General features: G+C 36.9%; 1 protein-coding gene across 2 annotated transcripts; it reads left to right on the top strand.

Annotated features, from left to right (window-relative positions):
* The first annotated feature begins 6,630 nt into the window (after positions 1-6,630).
* Positions 6,631-23,711, top strand: LOC139765158 (protein phosphatase Mn(2+)-dependent 1K-like). Of its 2 annotated transcripts, none has more exons than XM_071692373.1 (8): positions 6,631-6,757; positions 8,337-8,844; positions 10,763-10,862; positions 13,994-14,105; positions 15,606-15,760; positions 16,462-16,611; positions 17,863-17,997; positions 18,436-23,711. In XM_071692373.1, exons 2-8 carry the CDS (start codon positions 8,369-8,371, stop codon positions 18,574-18,576), a joined length of 1,269 nt encoding a protein of 422 aa, XP_071548474.1. In that variant the 5' UTR covers positions 6,631-6,757; positions 8,337-8,368; the 3' UTR covers positions 18,577-23,711. The 2 variants fall into 2 exon arrangements, with proteins under 2 accessions (XP_071548474.1, XP_071548476.1); XM_071692375.1 differs by having other exon boundaries at positions 6,749-6,813.
* Positions 23,712-23,853: the final 142 nt, after the last annotated feature.

Below are 23,853 nucleotides of genomic sequence, written 5' to 3'. Positions count from 1 at the left end.
GTTACATGCTCGTGTTGAATTCATTTCTAGATCTTGAATCTTACACAAACTTGTGTCTGTTCTGTGCCATTCACAACAGCTTTCGAATCAGCCACAAAGCTAAGACAAGCAGGATTTCTATGTTAGCTAAGACGGCACAGACAGCTGAGGCCCTAATCAAGGCCATCCCATTAACGTTATAGATATAATATACACCCTTGCCTGAGCCAGGTACTCATTTTATCGACCAACCCCTAATCGATGGATGAACAGCTGGGTTGACTGTGAACCGACTGCCGCAACCAGAAATCGAACCTACGCTCTCGACCCTGGATGGCGCGTGAATACTTCAAAGCAGCGATTATCCTTTAAGAAGAGTGTCGCGAATCTACAAGAACATTAGTTCTTTTTGTTCTACAAAGGACTCGATGAGCGAGCACCTCATGCAAATGGGAAAGCCTTGTGGTTAAGGATCATAATCCTGTCTCTCTCAACGGCTTTATGGAATGTTGCTGTCATGACACGATCGATGTGTGCGAACTCCGCCTCCGCCTCTCCCTGTACGACACAGGATTCGTCAGACGTGAGAAAAAAATGCCCCAGACATTCTTAAACGATTTGCCCACATGCATTGCGTGTTTAAGGATCTAGTGTCCTATTTCAAGGTCTTCTGCGTTCTCATGTGATGTGTATTTCATCTCAGAGGATTGGTTTCTTGACGTGGGGAGTCGTGCATCCACCTAAGGGGCCCGTGGCAAAGGAGATCCAGGAACGCTGCGAAAGTTGGGGATAATTTTTTGCACGATTATTGTCAAAAAAGTTGTGGCCCAAGGAGGGAGTTCTCAAGTTCATCAATAATATGCGAGAAGAATGATCGATTTTCGGAACTTGGTGCAAGTTGTTCACTTCTGGCGGAATTCGCCATTCGATGTAGCTTCCCACAATGTTCATAGTTGTACAAGCAAAGTTGTTACCGGGCCCCCTCGACTCGTATTTCTTTTGAAATCGAAGTGGAGGATTAAGCCGGGGCTGGAGCCTCTAACCTCGTATTTTTCTCCCGCTGTGGTTCACCTCAACTTGATAGGTGTCACAGAGGCAAGGCTAGCTATACCACAACTTTTTTCTATGTCTGTGTGTGCCGGTTAATTGGATTTTCCTTCCTTTCAAGTTACAACCACCCATCGGAAAAATTTTTGAACACCTCTTCGGGTTTTCATGATAATTTCGAAGACCATACGCACTCTCACTACATAAATGGCTCTTTCTTTTTAAATATATACGGTATTTTATGGACCCGATCGACAGGAATTGAATAGATATGACACGGCAATGTATCAATGAATGAGATTGTAAGAGAGTGACTAAGACACACAAGGTTTCAAATGCCTGAACATACTGGAGTTTCAAAAACCCTGAAATAGAGCAGGCCAATATTTCCATTTCACTGTATATAATAAATACTAACAAAAAAGAATACAAAAATGATTAAATGTTACGTTTTCCAGCAAGGTTGATGCGTTTGGCTAGGCTTTCTGGTCCACGAATGCTAGGCTCCTTAAGGCTCACAACGGCATTTTCATGACATCAATCGAAATAAAATTCCTTCTTGAGGCATTCAAAAAAAAAAAAAAAATTCTAAGATCACTTGGTGTTGTTAAAAATTCACCACTTTACATATTAAAGTGTACCAGCAGAGCATACTAGTTTTACGAATTTTATGAGTTCCCACCACCAAAATTCCATTTACACTTTCGTTTTCTTATTTTACCACATAAAACATTCATAGTATCGCAACATTCACGAAAAGCAGCTTAGCACCTAAACTATTCACGGGCCATTACTCTAACAACTCTACAAACATGGTCCATTTGGCGTGGTTCAAGTGTATTAAATTCAACATCCCTTGGCATTCGTTTAAACACCACAGTGGCAATGAGTTATAAATTCATTTAGCGATTTTCTTAATTTAACATGCGCTACATCGTTTAGATTTCTTGGCGCCGGCTCAAATGCCCAAATAGGTATAGCAAGGTCTTATTACAGAATATGTTTAAACGTCCGTGCAATTATGCCGTAAATTTCTTAGGCGCCGATTTAAATGTCTTCAAGGGCAAAAGCCTGATGTATTTAAACTCAAGCGCGCCCGAGACATTTAAATTTCTCGGATACCTGATCACAAAAGCCAAATAGCTGGTGTACCAAAGCTTGCAGGCAAGATATATGTAAATTCCAGTACGCCTGGGATGTTTAAGTTTCTTGGGTGCTGCAGTAAATGCTTCAAAACTACTATAACATGGCGATATATGTGAAGAATTCACACTCTGGCACGGGGGGTCTCCGTTTAAATTCCATGTGTTTCCTTTTAAATCCCGTAGAATTACTGTAATCACATACAAATATATACAATTATATGAATCCATATGAATTTTCGGAATGACAAAAACTGTTTCTTAATTAGATATGAACTATGTTGCTGTAAGCTTTCTAAAAATGTAAAGCTTATCATTCATTCGGTAATCAATGAAGCGAGACAATGAATTATGACATGAGGGTAATTCTAGTTTAAGAGCAACACAAATTATAACATGATGGTTATTCTAGTTTAAATGCAACACAAATAATTCTGGCATATTGGTGATTTTCGTTTGCAATGGCAGTGTAGTGCGAGGGAGGAAATTAGTCTTTTTTTATCGTATTTACCGCGAGGAAGAAGAATTAGCCCTTTTTTTATTTACGGTAATGATCAAGTTGATACGGGGAAGGACAGTGAAGAGCAGGGAAAACGTACGATTAATCTACGTAAAAGCAAGTGAAACGACTGTAGATATATACATATATAACCTACTAAAACTGAGATTTACCTAGATTTTCAATATAAATTCGAAATATACCAGCATTAATATTCCGTTCTGCCACATGCTGAAGAATGTACTCACACAATTGCCATCAACTAATATAAATAGAGAGGCAATAACATTCATAGAAATTTCAAGTAACACTTGAAATAAGGTCAATTTTGAATGAAGGAGAAAGTTAGGTAAGATTTTCCTTTTTTCTTTTTTCCTTATTCCAGAATGTGTTTCAGTGACAAATTTTTTTATCGCGACGTTTTCCCTAGTCTTCATAACCCTCTCCGGTGTCGACATCATCATCTATTATTAACGAATTAAAGATAACGAAAATGAAGATTCGCCAATTTTATCGTTTTTTTTTTTCTTACACACTACATTACCATGGCAAAACACAGAGTTGTCACTCATACATCAAAGCTATTTCTGTGGCGCACTAAAGAGAAACTTTAATGATGATACAACACTACACATATCACCTTTAAATGAACAAACTTAGTACTAAACATATCAAATAATTACTTGAAAAATTATGGCCAAACAACAATAAATAATTTACGTATAATCAGATGAAATGTAATAGTCAAACACTATATATATCAACTCCAATCAGTTGAAAATATAATCAAACAAGTTGATTGCCTGTAAAGTAAATATGTTCCTTACCTTAGGCCAGAGGGCAGCTATGGGGTTGCGAAAAACGATCAGTCAAGAGAGGAGAGAATCTCACGTTATTAATCACTTCACAAATTTTCGATTTAGTCGCATTATATTCACATTTCTGAAGGCTATAATATATAGAAGCCATTTAATTATTACTATATAACGCAATGTTTCACTACATTTGACATAAATTTGCTTTAATCACGAATTGCCAGTTTTTTTCATGCAAGATATATATAAATCATTATTTCGACTACATTATTCACTAATCATAAACTAATCACTTGATTTTCGTGTCAGAAACGTATCACAATTTCACCGGAATTATATATAAACTTTTTTTGATGGGACTTAGATGTTTTTCTTGAAAATAAACCACTTGCACAAAAAAATCTCTGATCAAACATTTTGAAGTTGTCATGAATTAATCACTGGCGACGGATTATAAAGATTTGTGACATAGAGATGTGTCAATAAATTGATGACGTTAATTTCAGCCACTGTTAAGTTTAAAATATTATAATTTCAGACACTATTAAGTTTTAAAAATGTTATAATATAACCCACACAAGCCAGCATACGTCCTCTCTCTTCCAACGTGCAGTGCCCACTGGAAGGTTTGACCCGCCCTCGTATGGTGTAGGGGCAAAGCCATGTAAGGAAAGGTTGTTTACACATCTTGCTTCTTTTGGAAATTTTAAGTTTCCTCTCTTCCTACAACACTAATTCATGGGTTTCGGTCTCTTCCATTTACCATGACTAGACCCATTACTACCGAATGGTATGGTGTGGTTTTAATTTTGCATTCGTACGTATATCAAGTAATTAGATTAGCGCATCGGTAGTTGGATGGTTTGCATCTAAAAGTACGAAAGAAATATTATTGTGATTACAAGGGTATATTTGTAGAAAAAAAGGATTATCAGTAGATAGTAATAGTGTGCTGCAAGGATAACATCATTTATTTATGGATAGCATTAACATATATAAATATAAGGCCCCTCCATTGCGCGCGTGTGTGTGTGTGTGTGTAATTCGTGCTACTGCGGCAAATTACGTGGGTAAATTTGTGAAACTTATTAATATAAAATGATCATTGTGTTTCAAGGATATCATCATCTGGTCGATGGCTTTTGATGAATATTCATATACAGATATGTGGATCCTTAAAGAACGTACGGGCAAGGAAGTGGGCGTGGCCTTGACAGTGCGTATACATGGCAATAACTAAAATATATAGCCCCAGTCACCAGCCACTCTTTCTAAAATGCAAATATGCTGCGTCCCTTCCTTATTTAATGTACCGGCCCAGCGTTCAGTCATTTGTGTCAGGTTCCGTGTCATGCCTTGTCTGTACACACATATACACTCATGCATCCCTTCACACACACACACACACACACACACACACACGAATTGCAGATAAACTATCTATAAATAGCACAGTTGTGCATGCACCCTACATCAGTTTCCTCATTATCAATTTATCTTTATGTGGCGAGCAAATAACATCTAAGTTTTACGTCACAATGACATCGGTAATAAACACTCGTAACTTCGATAAATTTGTTATACGCGATGCTAAAGAGAAAATCTTCCGTGCTTTCTTTACTCAATTTTGGGCTTTAATAATGTTATACAGAGCTCTCAACGGAGTTTTAAAGATAATTTTATCCCGTGTACGTGTATATCATGTGTACGTATTGTAGATGGACTGAAACTTCCAGAAACTGGACTTGATATTCTTGGAAGAAGGAAGAGTTTTGGCAGGAATGGGTTAATAGTAATCATAATGAAAAAGATAATTACCATAGCCTCACGATAATTTTCCCGCATCGTATTCATTACCTTTCAACTTTATAAGTGACTTTCCCGACCCCTAAAGTGCCTAAAACCAGCTACAACAGCTTTATATATAAGATATTTAAATCAAGTCACCCGAGACGTTTAAATGTCCCAGCCTTCGTTTAAAGTCCATACACCACCCAAACAAGGACGCACACCTTGTATATTTAAACTCCAGACTTTTAACCTTCTCAAATGTTGGTGTAAATTCCAGAGTCCTGTTGTAAAAAGGCTGTACGCCTACGTTCTTTGAATTCCAGAATGCTTGAAAAGTTAAGATTCTTCGGGCGGGTGCTTTAAAACACCACACATCAGCTGAAATTAGGGTGAATAATGACGGCTCCAAGTATTTTAAAGCTACGTCTCAACATGCAACTGCGCATGAAGGCAGTAACTGCGCACGAAGTTGCTTGCCTAATGCGTACCCAAACATAGGTTGGAAGAAAAAAATAAAAGTGACAAGATCTTGACCTTGAATTTTCTGATAACCCTCCTCTACGCCCCTCTGGAAGAAGTTGATGATAATCCCACTCCCTACTGGTCACATAATTCGACTTACTACATGTAGATAGCCATATTTCTTTTTTAAGAACCCTATCTTTTTCGGGGGGGTTGTTAGGGGGTCACTTGATGCATTTGTTAACCCTTAAGAAGAAATTGTGTTATGATCATTTGTTTGTACCGTTCGCTAAGGCAGCGTTGCCAAACTCACAAAATGTCGCCAGGTGGCGAATAATCGACATACTATGAGATAAGATGAACACGGCTGATTTAAGGGGGAGATTAAAGTTCTGATAAACCTTTAATAGATATATGAAGAATATATGATAAAACATTGATTGAAACTTTAATCAGTATCTGATATAAAGCATGTGACAATCACTGTGTTCACTGACCCAAGTGTGTCTTAAAAGCTTTCTTCGTATGTGTGTTATTCTTATTTTACAATATCACATTCATCACTGAGTAATAGAAGAGTTTGAATATATGCTGTAATTTACATTCACGCGATATAACCATTGCGGAAATTACACAATTGACATGTGTAAAACAGTTTGACTTACAATTACCTAATATCTTCGAGATGAGAAATACGTTTCTGATTATCTATATTAACTGCTGGAAAAAGTATAATAATATAACAAAGCGTTTTACATAATGTTTAATTCACGGCCCCCTCCCATTATTTCATAGTATTTACTGTGTTGCTTCATGGTATAATAGTCTACATAATGAATTGATTTCATATCAACAAATTTGATTAATGTCTTCTCTCTTATCAATCTCCAGAATTGTTTAAATCTCCACAAAAACTCGGATGGCGATATTATCAAGCCAACCTGGCGAGATTTTGGCGTGTGAGTCTGGCAACTGTGCCCGGGGTAAGTGTATCGTCTTGAGGTCTGAACTGCAGAGTGAAGGTAAGGTATTATATCTGCCAGTACCCACAGATAACGATCTACACCTTATATTACAGGTAGTATAGAAAGACATGACTGTACTCAATAGTTCTATAATCGTCGATATACAGACAGATTTTGAACACAAGAATAGCTGTAGACAGGAACTTGATGTGTTGTTTAACACAGGTTCCCAGTAGCATGATACCGTATATGTATATATAGTACATAATATATGTAAATGATGCCATGTGATTGACTCTACCGCTTAGAGAGTAAGGGGAGTTTGTTACTGGTATGATATATGGTGACTGTAAATCAAATGGAAGGTGTCTATGTACATTGTAGGATTGATTCTCAGAGGTTCGTTTACAGGCAGATCAGTGTACACTAATAAGGTTAGGGTAAAAAAAAAAAAGTGAAAAGAACACAGTAAGTGAAAGTGAAAACACAACAGAATCTGGCCAATTTAGTTTGATCTAACGTAACTCATCCATACGTTAAAAAGGGCAATTGTTGCACCTCTATATAATTTGATTTTTGGTTAAATAACTTCACAATGCCACCTTATTAACTATAGAATTCAAATTATGTAATGGTTAGGGTATATTTTCTGTGGAAATTAGAGAAACTCCTTAACTTTAACACTGTTAACATTGTACTCTGTGCATGGGATATTATCAACTAAAGACAGAAACATTGCAAAATCAGTCGATGGTTTTTTGGAAACCATTTTAAAGAAAAGGAAGCATGTGTTAAATATCCAGCAGAAAGTTATCATCACAGAATTTAGTTATGTGAGATTGATATATCTACAGCAACTTTAGTTGAGGTTCCACTTCACCTATACCCTTGGTACGAGACCTTAAGTGTGACTTTTGCATCTTGATTGGTACGATGTTGTTTGAATGAAAATTTTGCTTTATTTTCAAGCTTATTTCAATTATTTTTTTTGTCAATACAGTACCATTTAAATGTCTATTTGACTTCCAGTTATCCGTCTTATCATTGGCAGGTTAATGAGATACTGATAATTTAATTCACGATGTATTATGTATCCAATAAGAATTACTTATTATGAAATAATTAGTATTTGTCATTGTAGATTTAAAAGTGCAATGCTTCATGCATTATGAACTTATGGGATTTTCTGAACTTTAAATTACCATTTGCTGTATACTGAAGTTGAGTCTTCCATATTCCCAAACAATGACATTTAACCACAAGATTCTCTCCATATGATTATATGTGTTAGTAGATTCTTTCTGGACTACATTAATAATGTTTTATTTGATTTATTGACTGAAGAGGCATGGAAGTGGAATTAGGTAATCTCACATCATCTTGGTACCAATTGTCGAACAGCTTCACATCTTAAAGAAGTTAGATAAGAGAATAATGCGCATAATACCATCAGTAAGATTCATCTCTTGTATTGCACATTTAGGGTGCCAGCTGGTATTAATGATAATGTAGTTGTTGTTCAGGATGCCTCAGAACATTTTGTATGGTTAAAAATAATCAGGGAATGTATTAGCTCCTTAGTTTGAAACTTTTATGACTGTTGTTTACATTTTTTAATAGCATCTTCTCTCCATAGGTTCCAACTTTTAAAGAAGCAATTGCCTTAGGATGCATAGAATTTTTATGGCTCAGAAGAGAGTCCCAAAGGTGAACTTGTCCATTTTCAATAAAACACTTCTGGAGGCTTCATGTCAGCAACATTTTCCCACCCATCTGCCATTTATTGTATACAGTAACAAAGCATTTGAAAATTGTTTCTCAACTCTGTCACAAGCTTTAACAAATGGAAAGGGATATGGATGCTGTGGGGGCCAAAAAATAAACAAGATAAGTTTAAGGAAAGATTTCTTATGCAGAAGCATCAACAGTACTGCTTATTTGAATTCCTCTCAGTCTGACAGTTCTGATAATGAAAGCAAACATAAAAGCTACAGTTTTGATGCACTTGGTGCGTGGGATAACCGAATTGACTTACCCATCTTCATGGAAGGAAGCATCAAACATGGAGCTCCAATACCCATGATTGTTGCCTCAGATGTTGGTTGCTCCAGCATTCTTGGCAAACGCACATATCAGGAGGACAGGTAAGAGGGAAGAATGATAGATTTTATGTTAGCAGGTATTCATTTACTACACAGTGATAGTTACAGAGGCGAAAATTAATATTTCAGGAAGCAAAAAGGGATGTTAGAGAAACAGAAAAACCAGCTCTGTAGTATTCATTTGACTCTGTTCATTCTATTCAGTCCTGTCTACATCATTATATGATGCATTCATATATTTGATATCTTTACATGTTTATCTACAATCATGAATCTATCTTTCTTGTTTCTGCAGTCTCTTGAAGGACTTCTGACTAGTTACCTTGGCCTTAATATCCTAACAGTGTTCTTTTGTGTATACTAATCTTAGAGTGAATCATTTGAAAAATAGGCAAGTTTTCCATTCATGCTCTTTGGTGATTCCCCCCACTTTTTTCTTCTATTTGCTTAAAAAGATTTATATCTCTTTGGCTCATTAAATGGCCACCCAAGTTCTTTGTAAAGAGATGCAAAAATTTATTTTTACCCCTGAAAAACAAAAAGGCAATTCAATCATAATTTTCATTCTTGGTGCCATAAAAAGACAGAATGTGAGATCTGAACATAAGTTGTTGATAGCTGCAAATTATGTAATGAACACTGGTCAAATACCACACCATGATAAGGCAGATGATAATATTCCAGAGTGATGGTAAGAAATCCTGTCACATATAGTCACATATTTGGCTTTTATTACTTTAAGTTTTCCAACCCTCAGAACTACTACTGATTCTAAGTAATGTATGCAAGGGAGGCATGTAAGGACATGGATAAGCAGACACTTTTGCAATAGACACCCCCATGATGGGAGCTCCAGAGGGAGTGGGTGTCAGTAATATACATTGATTGCACTTGGCTTTTTGCTTTAACTCAATATTTTCTCCCTCTCTTCATTTTCTCACTTTCATCTATCTCTCTCTATCCCATCCATATATTTATTGAAAAGCTCATTCACCATCACACAGCCTTTTCTCACTGTTACCTCTCTCTCAAAATTCGCTCAGCTTGCCATCCACTTTCATGCATGTCTTACTTTTTAATTTTCTAAATGATACCCTTGCATTCACCTACTTTCTCTAACATCTCAGATTTTCAGTACATCTTACAATCCAAGAATTTTACAATCATCAAAATTTATATTTCAGGGTAATGCGAAACACTTTAGGGCAAATACTTCATGAGTTTTCTTTTCAAATGCAAAATACTTTGACCTAGAAGGGTGAAATTTAATCAGCTCACTGGAACTGGGCTGCAGTCCCTTCATCTAAAGTTTTCTAGGCCACAGAGAACTCCTCAAAACACATGCATTGTAACTCCATCAATGTTGAAATTCTTGTATGTAATGTAATTTTTTTTCAAGCATAGGCTTTGAGATGTTTTTTAGTAAACGATTTTCAAAATATCACTGCTTATTGATTTTGATTCATGGGACAGTGGTATGTGCTTACCTTGGACTGTGGCTTGAGGCTTTGCAGAACAGTGATACAGGGGTTCACAAGATAGTGGTTCGAGGTTATATGGGAAAGTTGCTTGAGAGTTCATGGGAAAATGGGTAATACTCAGCAACCAGACTTATCACGGTTGTTTTGTGTCCCTGTCCACAGCTAGGGAACATGTAAGATAGGCTCTAAGCACAACAAGGAGCATGGGGCCAGAGGTCTCATGCTCCCTCAGAGCTTAGACTGTGAAGCAACCTCGCCATCTGTTTCTGTACAGGGTTAGCACTTAACACTTATATATTTATTGACTTTATATGAACTAGTTTTGCAGACATTGTTGATACAAAAATATTAAGTTAACATGTGAAATATTACTTGATGAAATTATCTGATTGATATTTAGATGTTTAATGAATGATGGAACCCTGTTCTAATTCCCAGTCATGCTAATTGTATTTGATATAAATATTTATCTTGTAAAGGTATGTTGTTGAAAACCTCCCCAACAACATTCTGTGCTGTGCAGTTTTTGATGGTCATGGAGGGAGTGAATGTTCTGAATACTGTGCACAAAATTTGAAGGTAAGAGTTATTTCTTGTACCATTATTAGAAAGAATTAATATTTTCTCCCTTCAGTAATGTGAATACATTCAGTTGGCCAGATTTCATGTCGCCAGATGATCTGTGTTTGGATGGTCAAAGGTCAACCTCTTCCAGTTAACAAGACAAGCCACACCATGTGTCATATATGACACATATGACCTTCACTTCCCACACAACAGATAGTAACTCAAAGGCCATGAACAAACTACACACCCTCAGAATACTTACCACCATCAACACTAGATTGGAAGAAAGAATCTCTCAGAAACCTCTGGAAACATTTCTGCTTCACCCTACAAAAGCTACAAATTGCACAAAACAGAAAACTCAGAACAATCACCCATTATATAACAATCACAAACATTCTGCACATGCTCGGTGAAACTAAAGTACATAGAGTACAATGCCACCTCAGCATGCTTGGTACCCAATTTTTGACATACTGAGTTAGTATCTTGTGGTGGTGAATGGATGGGCAATGTCCAGAATGCAGATGAGAAAAGTTATCGCAAACATATGTAGGGAGTTTGTTTCAGATATGTATATCAGGTGCTTTGTTGTGTGTGTGTATGTGATTATTATTTGTGAGTACTGTTTGTATGTTACATGGAGTTTTACACTTGTATTGCCCCATCTTTTCACTTTGTGTGTGTATATATACATATATATATAAATATATATATATGTGTGTGTCTGTGTGTACCTTGAAATATATGGGTATGTATATGTGCGTGTGTGGGCGTGTATGTATATACATGTGTATGTGGGTGGGTTGGGCCATTCTTTCGACTTTTCCTTGCGCTACCTCGCTAACGCGGGAGACAGCGACATAGTATGATTATATATATATATATATATATATATATATATATATATATATATATATATATATATATATAGATAGATAGATAGATTGGGGAAGAGCAGTGTGGTTTCAGAAGTGGTAGAGGATGTGTGGATCAGGTGTTTGCTTTGAAGAATGTATTTGAGAAATACTTAGAAAAGCAAATGGATTTGTATGTAGCATTAATGGATCTGGAGAAGGCATATGATAGAGTTGATAGAGATGTTCTGTGGAAGGTACTAAGAATATATGGTGTGGGAGGCAAGTTGTTAGAAGCAGTGAAATGTTTTTATCGAGGATCTAAGGCATGTGTACGTGTAGGAAGAGAGGAAAGTGATTGGTTCTCAGTGAATGTAGGTTTGCGGCAGGGGTGTGTGATGTCTCCATGGTTGTTTAATTTGTTTATGGATGGCGTTGTTAGGGAGGTGAATGCAAGAGTTTTGGAAAGAGGAGCAAGTATGCAGTCTGTTGGGGATGAAAGAGCTTGGGAAGTGAGTCAGTTGTTGTTCGCTGATGATACAGCGCTGGTAGCTGATTCATGTGAGAAACTGCAGAAGCTGGTAACTGAGTTTGGTAAAGTGTGTGAAAGAAGAAAGTTAAGAGTAAATGTGAATAAGAGCAAGGTTATTAGGTACAGTAGGGTTGAGGGTCAAGTCAATTGAGAGGTAAGTTTGAATGGAGAAAAACTGGAGGAAGTAAAGTGTTTTAGATATCTGGGAGTGGATCTGGCAGCGGATGGAACCATGGAAGCGGAAGTGAATCATAGGGTGGGGGAGGGGGTGAAAATCCTGGGAGCCTTGAAGAATGTGTGGAAGTCGAGAACATTATCTCCGAAAGCAAAAATGGCTATTTTTGAAGGAATAGTGGTTCCAGCAATGTTGTATGGTTGCGAGGCGTGGGCTATGGATAGAGTAGTGCGCAGGAGGGTGGATGTGCTGGAAATGAGATGTTTGAGGACAGTATGTGGTGTGAGGTGGTTTGATCGAGTAAGTAATGTAAGGGTAAGAGAGAAGTGTGGAAATAAGAAGAGCGTGGTTGAGAGAGAGCTGAAGAAGGTGTTTTGAAATGGTTTGGGCACATGGAGAATGAGTGAGGAAAGATTGACAAAGAGGATATATGTGTCGGAAGTGGAGGGAACGGGGAGAAGTGGGAGACCAAATTGGAGGTGGAAAGATGGAGTGAAAAAGATTTTAAGTGATCGGGGCCTGAACATGCAGGAGGGTGAAAGGCGGGCAAGGAATAGAGTGAGTTGGATCAATGTGGTATACCGGGGTCGACGTGTTGTCAGTGGATTGAATCAGGGCATGTGAAGCGTCTGGGGTAAACCATGGAAAGTTCTGTGGGTCCTGGATGTGGAAAGGGAGCTGTGGTTTCGGGCATTATTGCATTACAACTAGAGACTGAGTGTGAACGAGTGAGGCCTTTGTTGTCTTTTCGTAGCGTTACCTCGCACACATGAGGGGGAGGGGGATGTTATTCCATGTGTGGCGAGGTGGTGATGGGAATGAATAAAGGCAGACAGTGTGAAATGTGTGCATGTGTATATATGTATATGTCTGAGTGTGTATATATATGTGTACATTGAGATGTATGGGTATGTATGTTTGCGTGTGGGGACGTGTATGTATATGCATGTGTATGGGGGTGGGTTGGGCCATTTCTTTTGTCTGTTTCCTTGCGCTATGTTATTTTCTATTATACTTAGTCGCTGTCTCCCACGTTGGTCACTTCCCGCCTTAGCAAGGTAGCGTCAAGAACAGATGGCTGGACCTTAGAGAAAAGAAAAAATCCTCACTTGGCATCCTTCTTTGTTCTTTCTTTTGGAAAAGTAAAACAGGATGGGAGGATTTCCAGCCCCCACTCCCACCCCTTTTAGTTGCCTTCCACGACACACGGAATACTTGGGCAGTATTCTTTTACCCGTGTACACCATATCCTTATTTCTACTTATGTGCACACACTCACTCACACAAACACACACACACACACACACACACACACACACACACACACCTACACACACACACACCGAGGACTCAAAACCATTAAAGTCTGACCCTGGGCTGCCCTTTGCTGACTTGTTGTCAATGACAATAACCACTACACCATGAAGGCCCATGTATGTATGTATGTTTGTGTGTATGTATTTGTTTATGTGAATGTATTGCATATAATGAATTGATATTGAATTGGGGTTTTGATGTGTGGGCATGTGTATATACAGATTCCTTTACAATTTTATTGACCTATACTGGTTGAATTTAGGATCTGTTATTGGAGTACCTGGCCCATCACAAGGACTTGGAAGCTGTGCTGCACCATACCTTCCTAAATCTGCATTCTGGCTATGCAAAATGGACTCAGGATCATAATACAGGTTTTATATTTTTTATTTGTTTTGGTATATGTAAGGTTCTCTGAATAATTCCGGTTGCTGTTAGTTACACAGTACTTTTCATTTTTTTTTTTTTGGTCAGTTTTACTAATGAAATATGCTTGCATTAAAGATTTATGCTTTATCTGGTAAAGTGAATAAATTATGACAAGGGAATACCTGATTATGATTTATTGCAGAGTAAACTGGTTTTGCCCTTGGTATGTTTGAAACAAGCTGATTATGTATATTTATTTATTATACTTTGTCGCTGTCTCCCACGTTAGCGAGGTAGTGCAAGGAAGCAGACGAAAGAGTGGCCCAACCCACCCACATATACATGTATATACATAAACGCCCACACACGCACATATACCTATACATTTCAATGTATACATACATATACATACTCAGACATATACATATATACACATGTACATATTCGTACTTGCTGCCTTCATCCATTCCCGTTGCTACCGTGCCACTCATGAAATGGCACCCCCTTCCCTTTGCGCGCGCGTGAGGTAGCACTAGGAAAAGACAACAAAAGCCACATTCATTCACCATATGAAGAGATCTTTTAGGCTTCATCAGGAATTACTTAGGGTACTGTTTATGTATACACCTTGGCTCAAGATGGGCTTTACACTATAAAGGATGTTTTGAGAAATATGACCTCTACTCTATCATTCCACTGAAAAGTTTCATTACAGGATATCACAAAAAAAAATTTTTGCCCTCTACCTTCACATTTATCTGATGTTACCTTACTTAATTGTTTTAGATCTAACCTTGAGGCTCAGGGGATTCCAGTGTCTCTGATTCACCTTCGAAAGTATCTGTTTCTCAGGTTTAGTAGTATTGGAAAGTTTTTCCTTATACCCTACTCATATATGTGGCTATTTTCCTAGGCTTGTGGGACAGACTTCAGAGGAGAGAAATGTTGATTTTGAAAATTGAAGCCTATTTTCTTTGAGGTGTTGCTTTACAATTTTTTTGTACCCTACTCTGGCTTCTATCACTTTTTTCAAGACTTTTCCTCAGTACCTTTTGTGATAGCCTTGGGTTGGCACCAGCAATCTGTGAATTGTAATCTCTGTTCAGTGGGAAGTGATTAATACTATGACAGCAGCTGAATGTTGGCTGCTTATTGACTACGGGCAGGCCTGAATAATGTGGAGGCACCTGCAATCATGCAAGGGTCATTTGCATAGTGTGAGAGAAGGCTGTTGTCTCCTCATTGGAACTACTTCTCTAGTTGGAAACATCTTGTCCCATATATTCACAGGGTATATACTTTATGCTAGTTGGCCACTTCCTCAGACAGAGAAGGTTTTTCATTTTTTGAATCCTGTTTCTTTCACCATACCAGATACAGCATTAAATATTTCAGTTCACCTGACATGTGTGCTTTATAGACCAGTGTTAGATATACACAGCATCTTTTCAGACTTTATTTTCTTGTGCACTGGAAGACTGTATGTTATACTGTATCATCATTAGGTTTGAGAGCTGGAACAACAGCAACAGTGTGCTTACTGCGAGGGGGTGTAGAGCTTGCTGTGGGTCATGTGGGAGATTCAAGGGTGCTATTATATCGCTCAGATTCGTCAATTGAACTCACACGAGACCACTGTCCATCACTAATCTCAGAGAAGGTATAGTATGCATATTTTTCACAGGCTACCTTTAAAGCATCAGTGCAAGCTATTGGATGTTTCTGTCTTAGGTTTTGCAAAATATAGACAAAAGTATGATATCACCTTGGTGCTGCACTGATTGAAGCTTTTGTCTGTCTTTTTTTTCTTTTTAATTCACTGACAGTGATACAACCTCACTGAAAATGACATTTTACTTGTGGTGTAACCTCATGCATGTAGAGTACAGTAACATCTGTTATGTGTTACAGTGAGTCACACATGTGCAATTGCTTCCTTATTTTGTTCATGATGTTGGCTCTGTTAACTGGCCAGAGATGGCCAGTCAAATAAAGAATGAGTAACTGGAACTGCTTGGAGGGTTCATTAACCTGCTTGAGATGTCATTGGGCATTGATTTTGTTTTATAGGGATTTGTCACATCTGTGGCATCAGCTGCCACCAGTAGCATCAGCCACTTTGCCCACACTGCCTATAGTATGTACGATTGGTCAGTCCAATAAAAATTACTTTTTTTTTTTTGAACTACAATACTTAACTCTTAGTTTCTGAGTGAAAGAAATGTCCTGATGGTTTTTGCACTTACTCATGTAACATAGAAAAAGAATTATGAAATCAAAATGACTGGAGTTTCCATCATGAAAAAATGATTTTTGATAGATATCTTGCCTATCCAGAGTTTACTTTTATTCTCTTTACAGGACCGCATTACACGATCTGGGGGAAAAGTGACTGTGGACAACATTGGACGATATATGGTAAATGATAGTCTCAGCATGTCTCGCAGTATAGGTGATCTCCATCTGAAGTCATATGGAGTAACTGCTTTGCCTGATACAAGAACTCTACGGGTAAGGAGGATTAGGGATGGACTTCCTTAGACTCTTTAGTTATGACATGACATTGTCATGGTGTCGTTGACTACTACTTGATAATGTCTACAGTTAGCAGTCTGCTGTAACATCCTCCTTGCACTTTGGCTGAAGGGTAAAGGAAGAGCTCCTCTGTAACTGATTATAAGGAGCCTTTGGCAGGCATCTCATACCACCACTTTTGTGGATCAGCTGAAATTCGATTGTTGGCATAAAACATGAATTGTAGATCTACATAAGGTCCTCTTTATTAAAGGCAACATAGACTTACATGAGGTCCCCTTATTAAAGGCAACATATATCTACATGAGGTCTGAATAAAGGATTCAGTTTGGTGGGCTTCATGTGCTTATGTGTTATGTGGGTAACTGACACTAGAATTTTTTGTGCTAATTATAGTTCCTTGGAACGTAAAGCATCTGTACATACCAATGAAGTGCACCCTTCTTTTTAAAGGTTTAGAACACATACAAAAACACGGACCCCATGGTAATTGCTAGCCACTGTCAAATTACAGACCCTGCATTGACTCTTGCTGAAGATTTATTTCCATCAAGTTTTGTATCCATTGATAGATTATATCCATCTTTTTAATTTTTGCGCATGCTCTGTTTGTCTTCCTTTGTTTTTCTCATTTTTTGTGACTTTGTTGTCATATGCAAAAGAGAGGGGGGGGGGGCTAAAGAAAATGAAGTGATAAATGGAAAGAGGAAGGGGTAAGGAGGGGAGATGGGATTAAGGAAATGATGTGAAGAGGGAGGAAGATAGAGATATCTGGAGAAAGGGAGAAAATAAGTTTAAATGGATGTTGTAAAGAGAGGGTAGAATTATGGGAAGGAGAGAAAGAAAGGTAGAATTATGGGAAGGAGAGAAAGAAAAGTAGGAGGAGTTGAGAAAGGAAGGTTAAGAAAAGGAAAGAAGAGGGGATGGAGAGAAGAGGTAGTGAAGGGACTGTAGTTGGAAGAGAGGTAGGAAAGGATTGACTTAGAAAGAAAAAATATCTTTTTTATGATTACCATTCCTGTTGTATAGTATGGGGTGGGAGTTCTACACTTGTTGCGCCCTATTTTGTGGGTGTCAAGTAGAGTATTGGAGAGAAACACTGACACAGCACTGATAGAAAAGGTTCTTGCACATCTTTTGAAAGTTTCTTATGTTTTGAAAAAATTATTCTGTACATTATATTCTTTTAAAAGTATATCATTAGTAATAAGAGTATTTTATCAACAGGTAAAGCATGGAAAGGATGCCTTCCTTCTTTTAATTACAGACGGTGTGAATTATGTATTGAGGTCTCAAGAAGTGTGTAATATCATTAATCAAGCTGAAGATCCATATTGTGCTGCTAATTTATTAACAGAACAGGTTTGTATGAAAGATTTTGAATCAAGCTCTTGGTTAGGTAAGGTCAGGACTAGTAAAATTAGAGTTCATAAAGCACATTAGTAAGCATTAGAAAATCTACTTTTTTCTTTGTGATAGGTGTAATATTTTTTCTAATCATATAAAAGTTAAAAGAGAGAAAAACATGCAAAAAGTGAATGACAACTGATAAACAACTTGTAAATGTTATAAATTATTAAGAGGTGCTATGAGAAAGTAAGTTATCTGGTCAATAAAACGATTATCAACATAACGTTTAAACATGAACTGAATGGTAAGAAAGGTGAAGTGCTAAATTAATGATTCCACACACACAAACCACAAGAGACTGAAGAGAGGTCCATAAGACATGGAATGTAGGTAGGTACTTATTAATCTTAAGAGTTAATTTTCTGTTGATTTAAATATTTCCTTTTTCAGGCACTCAGCATGTCATCTGAAGACAATATGACAGCTCTTGTTGTGCCATGTGGATCATGGGGAAAATATACCAAATCAGCATCCATGTTCTATTCCTTTGGTATTGGAAGAGATATGAATAAGAGCAGTAGATTTGGTTGAGGGGCCTTAATCGTCTTGCCTCTAAAGGGTTACCATTGAAATGCTTGACATTGCTTGAAACTTTTATGAAAATCTAGTATGGTACCATACTAATTTAAGATAGACATGGTTCAAGACTATTACCTGTTCACTTAAAAATGGATCCTAAATTGACTCCTCATTAACCACATGAGCTAATGTTCTCTATTCATTCAGTATACTCCTGTTTTACTCTTGAATTTATTGATTAATTTTTGATATAAAGTTTTCTAGGCACAAAATTAATTTTCTTACTAAGTGCAGTAAAACTAGTGAAAATAAATACCAAATGATATCCTAAAATAAAATCTAAAAGAAAATGAGAGTGTCTCGCAAGATTTTTATTTCAAATGTTGATTACAGCAAAGAAAAAAGATAAAATTCAAACTGTAGATACTGGATCTTCAAGAATTTATAGGTGTAGGAACTCTTTTTGAGAAAAAGGTTTAAATTTTGTGTTCCATCAGATCACGTATTCATTTGCTTATAGATTAGTGCATATGCCCACAGCACATAACTAAAGCTACGGATATCATTCCATAGCTAATAAGCTCCATGGTGTAAGGGACAGGTGCCACTATAGAAAATGACATAAAGAAATTAGAAACTATAAGATCAGGAGTTTAAGGTTGTAAATGTTGCAGACAAGTAAACAAGATATGGGGATATGATTAAACCAAGGATATTATAATTGGAGCATTTAAGGGATTTATTAGAGAACGAATATAAATATGTTTTTAGCAATTTGCATTTGCTCTTTGCAGTTGATTTTTTTGGCCATATAAGATGATTAAACCCCCTTAGACGTATAGATAACCTATAGGGATAAAAGAATGATAGTTATTAACTTTGTATTATGTAATTTTGAAGAGAATCTTTTTTTATTATTATTACTGCTATGTAAATCCATTGCTTTTGGGTAGATGAAATTATTTTTCTTTTTATCTGTATAGAATTAATTTTTTTCATAAGATGTGAAACTTCAAATATTCTAAAATGGTAATTACTAGATACATCTGTATTTATTATTTATTCATTGGTTGGTCTCATTGAAATTTTAATCTTCTGATACTCTACAATGATCTATGGAAGAAAATCCAAATTTAGCATCTAGATTAATAATACATGTATGAGCATTTTTTATAGACTGGTATGCTACAAATTCTTTGAGAGTTCAAAAGCACAAGAGCATAATGTCATATTGTGACAAGAATTGACTGAATGTCTTTTTGGCTTTTTTGTTTATTATATTTTTGGCTTAACTGCAGCTACAACAAAGAGTGATTAAATTGACTAGGGCTACATATATTTCATGTAAAGATACCAGAAGAAGGACCTTTTCATAATGTACAGAAAAGAAGAAGCGCATTGTGAAGGTATGACTAGAAGCATTATCTTCACTTGACAGATTACCTTAGCATGTAAAGTGAGATGCTTCCATCACACTAGAAACCCACTTAATACTCTAGCGTACTGGACATGGACTGAGGATGTATGTTGATGAACTGAGAGGTTGTATGCTTTTGATCTAGATCTTTATGTAAATATCATGGGTCCCGAGGGTAAACTTATCACTCATTCTTAAGGTTTACTGATAGTGGGATGGAATATCACAGAGCGATATATCGTGCAAGATATTGTCTTCCACTAACTATAAAATGCATCAGCCACATGTTCATTAGAATAGAAATATATTTTCTTACATTTTCCTGTGGGATATCATATGAGAAAATATGAGAACAGTAATTCATATTTAACTTTTACAAATGATTGGACAGCTGTAGATCCAGTGCTTGTAGTTACATATTTTTAAATAACATAGTTCTTGAAGGAAAGAGACATCATGTCTTTCTGAATTCTAACTCCAGCCCATAGTGTATAATCTTGCAGATCTACAAAGGTGATTCCTTCTTAGGATTTTCACAAGAAAGGCTGATAGGTACCCTGAAAACATATGGTAACTAAGTACATAGTCTTTTTCTTTTTATTGAACAATGGATCATACACCCACTGTATGTATGGAGATTTCTTAAAGTAAGTCTGTGGTTCTTAAGAATTGTTTATATGGTCATCTTTATGATCTAGATCTTTTGCTTGGTAATGTATGCCACAAGTACCGTGGAGTATATGTATTCCACCAGTTAAGTACATTCTTTGTTTTTTCCATTCACCCTTTCTTTTAACTTTTCTTGCTTGTATAATTTCTCTGTAGAACATGATCTTCCTTTTCTGCATCTTTTCATGGTTTGGCATTCTAAGTAGTGTCAAGGCAAAGCAGAAATTAATTCTTACGATTCATTCTAGTTTCAGTACATTGTGTTTGAGCACTGGAATGGCCAAACCAACCTCACAACAGTTGTGGGCCTAATTTTACCACTTGTATTTAAATGATTACCTGCTTACTTTACTGTCTAGAGGCATATATAAATGCCTGATGTCATCCCCAACTAGCATGCAGAAGTATCAACAAAGCTTATTTACTAAGAGATACCTGTGGTAGGATGACATTGTGCCCTTCTCCCACCTTTGTCGTCACCTTACTGTAGTGTAACCAAACATTATATGGGGCTCAGATTATGAAAACAGCCAACAATCATATTTACACGTCAGATCACAAAGAGTGATATTGATGTTAATGTTTGAGGATGACTCAATCTTCAAGCGCAGAGAGGTAAGTTCACTGTACTTGTTAGGCGTGATGCACAAAGATTATCAGCATACCAAGGTTGAATTTTATGATCCTTTTATTTGAATAGCTAAGATTGTTTAAATGGTTTATCGTACTTTCTTCAGTTTTTCAAGTATTACTAAAAAGTACATTCCCAAAAGGGTAAATGCACCCAGCACCTGAGTTCCCTCTTCCACCCTGTGGCTGTCCTATCTGTTACCAAGTAACCAAAGAACTTCACCAAGTATTATTAGTGGGCTGAACAATTTTTGTTATGCAGAATTTGTGCCAACAAATGCTGAATTATGATTTTAAGGTCACAGTGGAAGGATTTACCTTGTGGAATATGTCAATCTGTGGTACATTGCTTCACTGCCAGTGAGATATGGGAATTATTTGTTTACTCTGGTTAAGGGCTAAAGACACTTGGCTAGTCCCAGTTTGTAAATGTGTATATGTACAATGCTACATAGACTTGTTCTGAATAGTAAGTTAATTGTTTTAGTAGTATTATTAGATCCATGTAAAAAGTAGTGAATAGCTAGGGAAGCATATTAGTTAGATCAGACATGTACCTGAAACTGCAAATTTAATCCAGGAGTACCTCAGAAATGAGATTTTGTAATTTAGTAGTGGTCTTAAAGTATATGATTTTGACCATGACCTATTCATTACATTTGCAATACTAGTAATATTGTGTGATTATGACTAGGGTGGGTGTGCTGGAAATGAGATGTTTGAGGACAATATGTGGTGTGAGGTGGTTTGATCCAAGTAAGTAATGAAAGGGTAAGAGAGATGTGGGGTAATAAAAAGAGTGTGGTTGAGAGAGCAGAAGAGGGTGTTTTGAAATGATTTGGTCATATGGAGAGAATGAGTGAGGAAAGATTGACAGAGAGGATATATGTGTCAGAGTTGGAGGGAACAAAGGAGAAGTGGGAGACCAAATTGGAGGTGGAATGATGGAGTGAAAAAGATTTTGAGTGATCGGGGCCTGAACATGCAGAAGGGTGAAACGGGTGCAAGGAATAGAGTGAATTGGAACAATGTGGTATACCAGGGTCGATGTGCTGTCTATGGATTGAACCAGGGCACGTGAAGCATCTGGGGTAAACCATGGAAAGTTCTGTGGGGCCTGGATGTGGAAAGGGAACTGTGGTTTTGGTGCATTATACATGACAGCTAGGGACTGAGTGTGAACGAATGTGGCCTTTGCTGTCTTTTCCTAGCACTACCTTGCGCATGTGTAGGGGGAGGGGGTTGTCATTTCATGTGTGGCGGGGTGGCGACGGGAATGAATAAGGGCAGACAGTATGAATTATGTATATGTGTATATATGTATGTCTGTGTGTGTATATATATATATATATATGTATACGTTGAGATGTACAGGTATGTATATGTGCTGTGTGTGGACGTGTATGTATATACATGTGTATGTGGGTGGGTTGGGCCATTCTTTGGTCTGTTTCCATGCGCTACCTCGCTAACACGGGAGACAGCGACAAAGTAAAATAAATGAATAAATAGATAATATATATACATATTTTTTTTCACACTCGTTTGCTGTTTCTCATGTGGCAAGGAATAGAGAAAGCAGCCTCATTTGCCCCACACCATTCTTTGTTTCCCCTGACCACACCATATACCCAGGTTCAACCCATTCACATCATGTTGCCCTCTTAACACCACAGCATTCAAAAGTCCCCGCTTGCCTCACAGGCTACTGAATATCCAGACCCTGATATCTCAAAACCTGTTGCTCCATCCTTCCATCTCCTTGATATATCCTTTCCTCTTGTTTACTCCACTTTTGTATATACCATATATACTCGTGTATAATTTGAGTATTTAAGACCAGATTTTTAGACAAAAAATTAAGGGGTCACTTTATACATGGGTAATAATTTTGTTAGGTTGAAATCCATGCATGATGCAAAGGGCTAGGAGCAACTTTTAGCTTCAGACATGAAAAATATTTACCAGTTACTGCCAGTAAACAATGGAAATGTAAAGTATGTACCGATCGTAATGAAAAGCTGTTTGACCTTTTTGGTGCAAGAGTCGCACAAATACCCATACTGATATTTGTTTGTTGTCTTATGTATTGTTAAAAATGAATACTTGTACATTAAAAGTGCCATAATATTGTATCATAGACAATAAAAAGCAAGACAATAAGAGCATAAACACAATTTCAGCATATGGTAATATTAAAGGCTGCTTAGGAAGGGTCAATGCAAAGGCAAAGCCTCCATGACCTGGGCTTCGCCATATCAGTTAGACGGTACGTTTTTCTAAATATTTTCAGTTAAAAAACTTTTACACCACAAGGAATTTTTATCCAAACTGTACCTGAATGAATATATTCTCAGAAATAAATATTAGTTTTGCTGAAACATGATGTATTTCAATGTAAAATAGGATAAAATAGATGATGAAAACAAAAGACTTTACCTAACCTTATGATGTTCAAGAGATGTTACTTGTATTTTTAATAGTTTTCTGTTAAAATACTGTTATATTACTATGATGTTCTATTTATACTGTGCTTGATGTAATACATTCACAGAAATGTAATATTTTTGCTA

Source organism: Panulirus ornatus, chromosome 53 (assembly GCF_036320965.1).
Source record: "Panulirus ornatus isolate Po-2019 chromosome 53, ASM3632096v1, whole genome shotgun sequence".
In the NCBI taxonomy this organism is placed as follows: Eukaryota; Metazoa; Arthropoda; class Malacostraca; order Decapoda; family Palinuridae; genus Panulirus; species Panulirus ornatus.
This window is presented reverse-complemented; position numbering and strand designations above follow the sequence as displayed.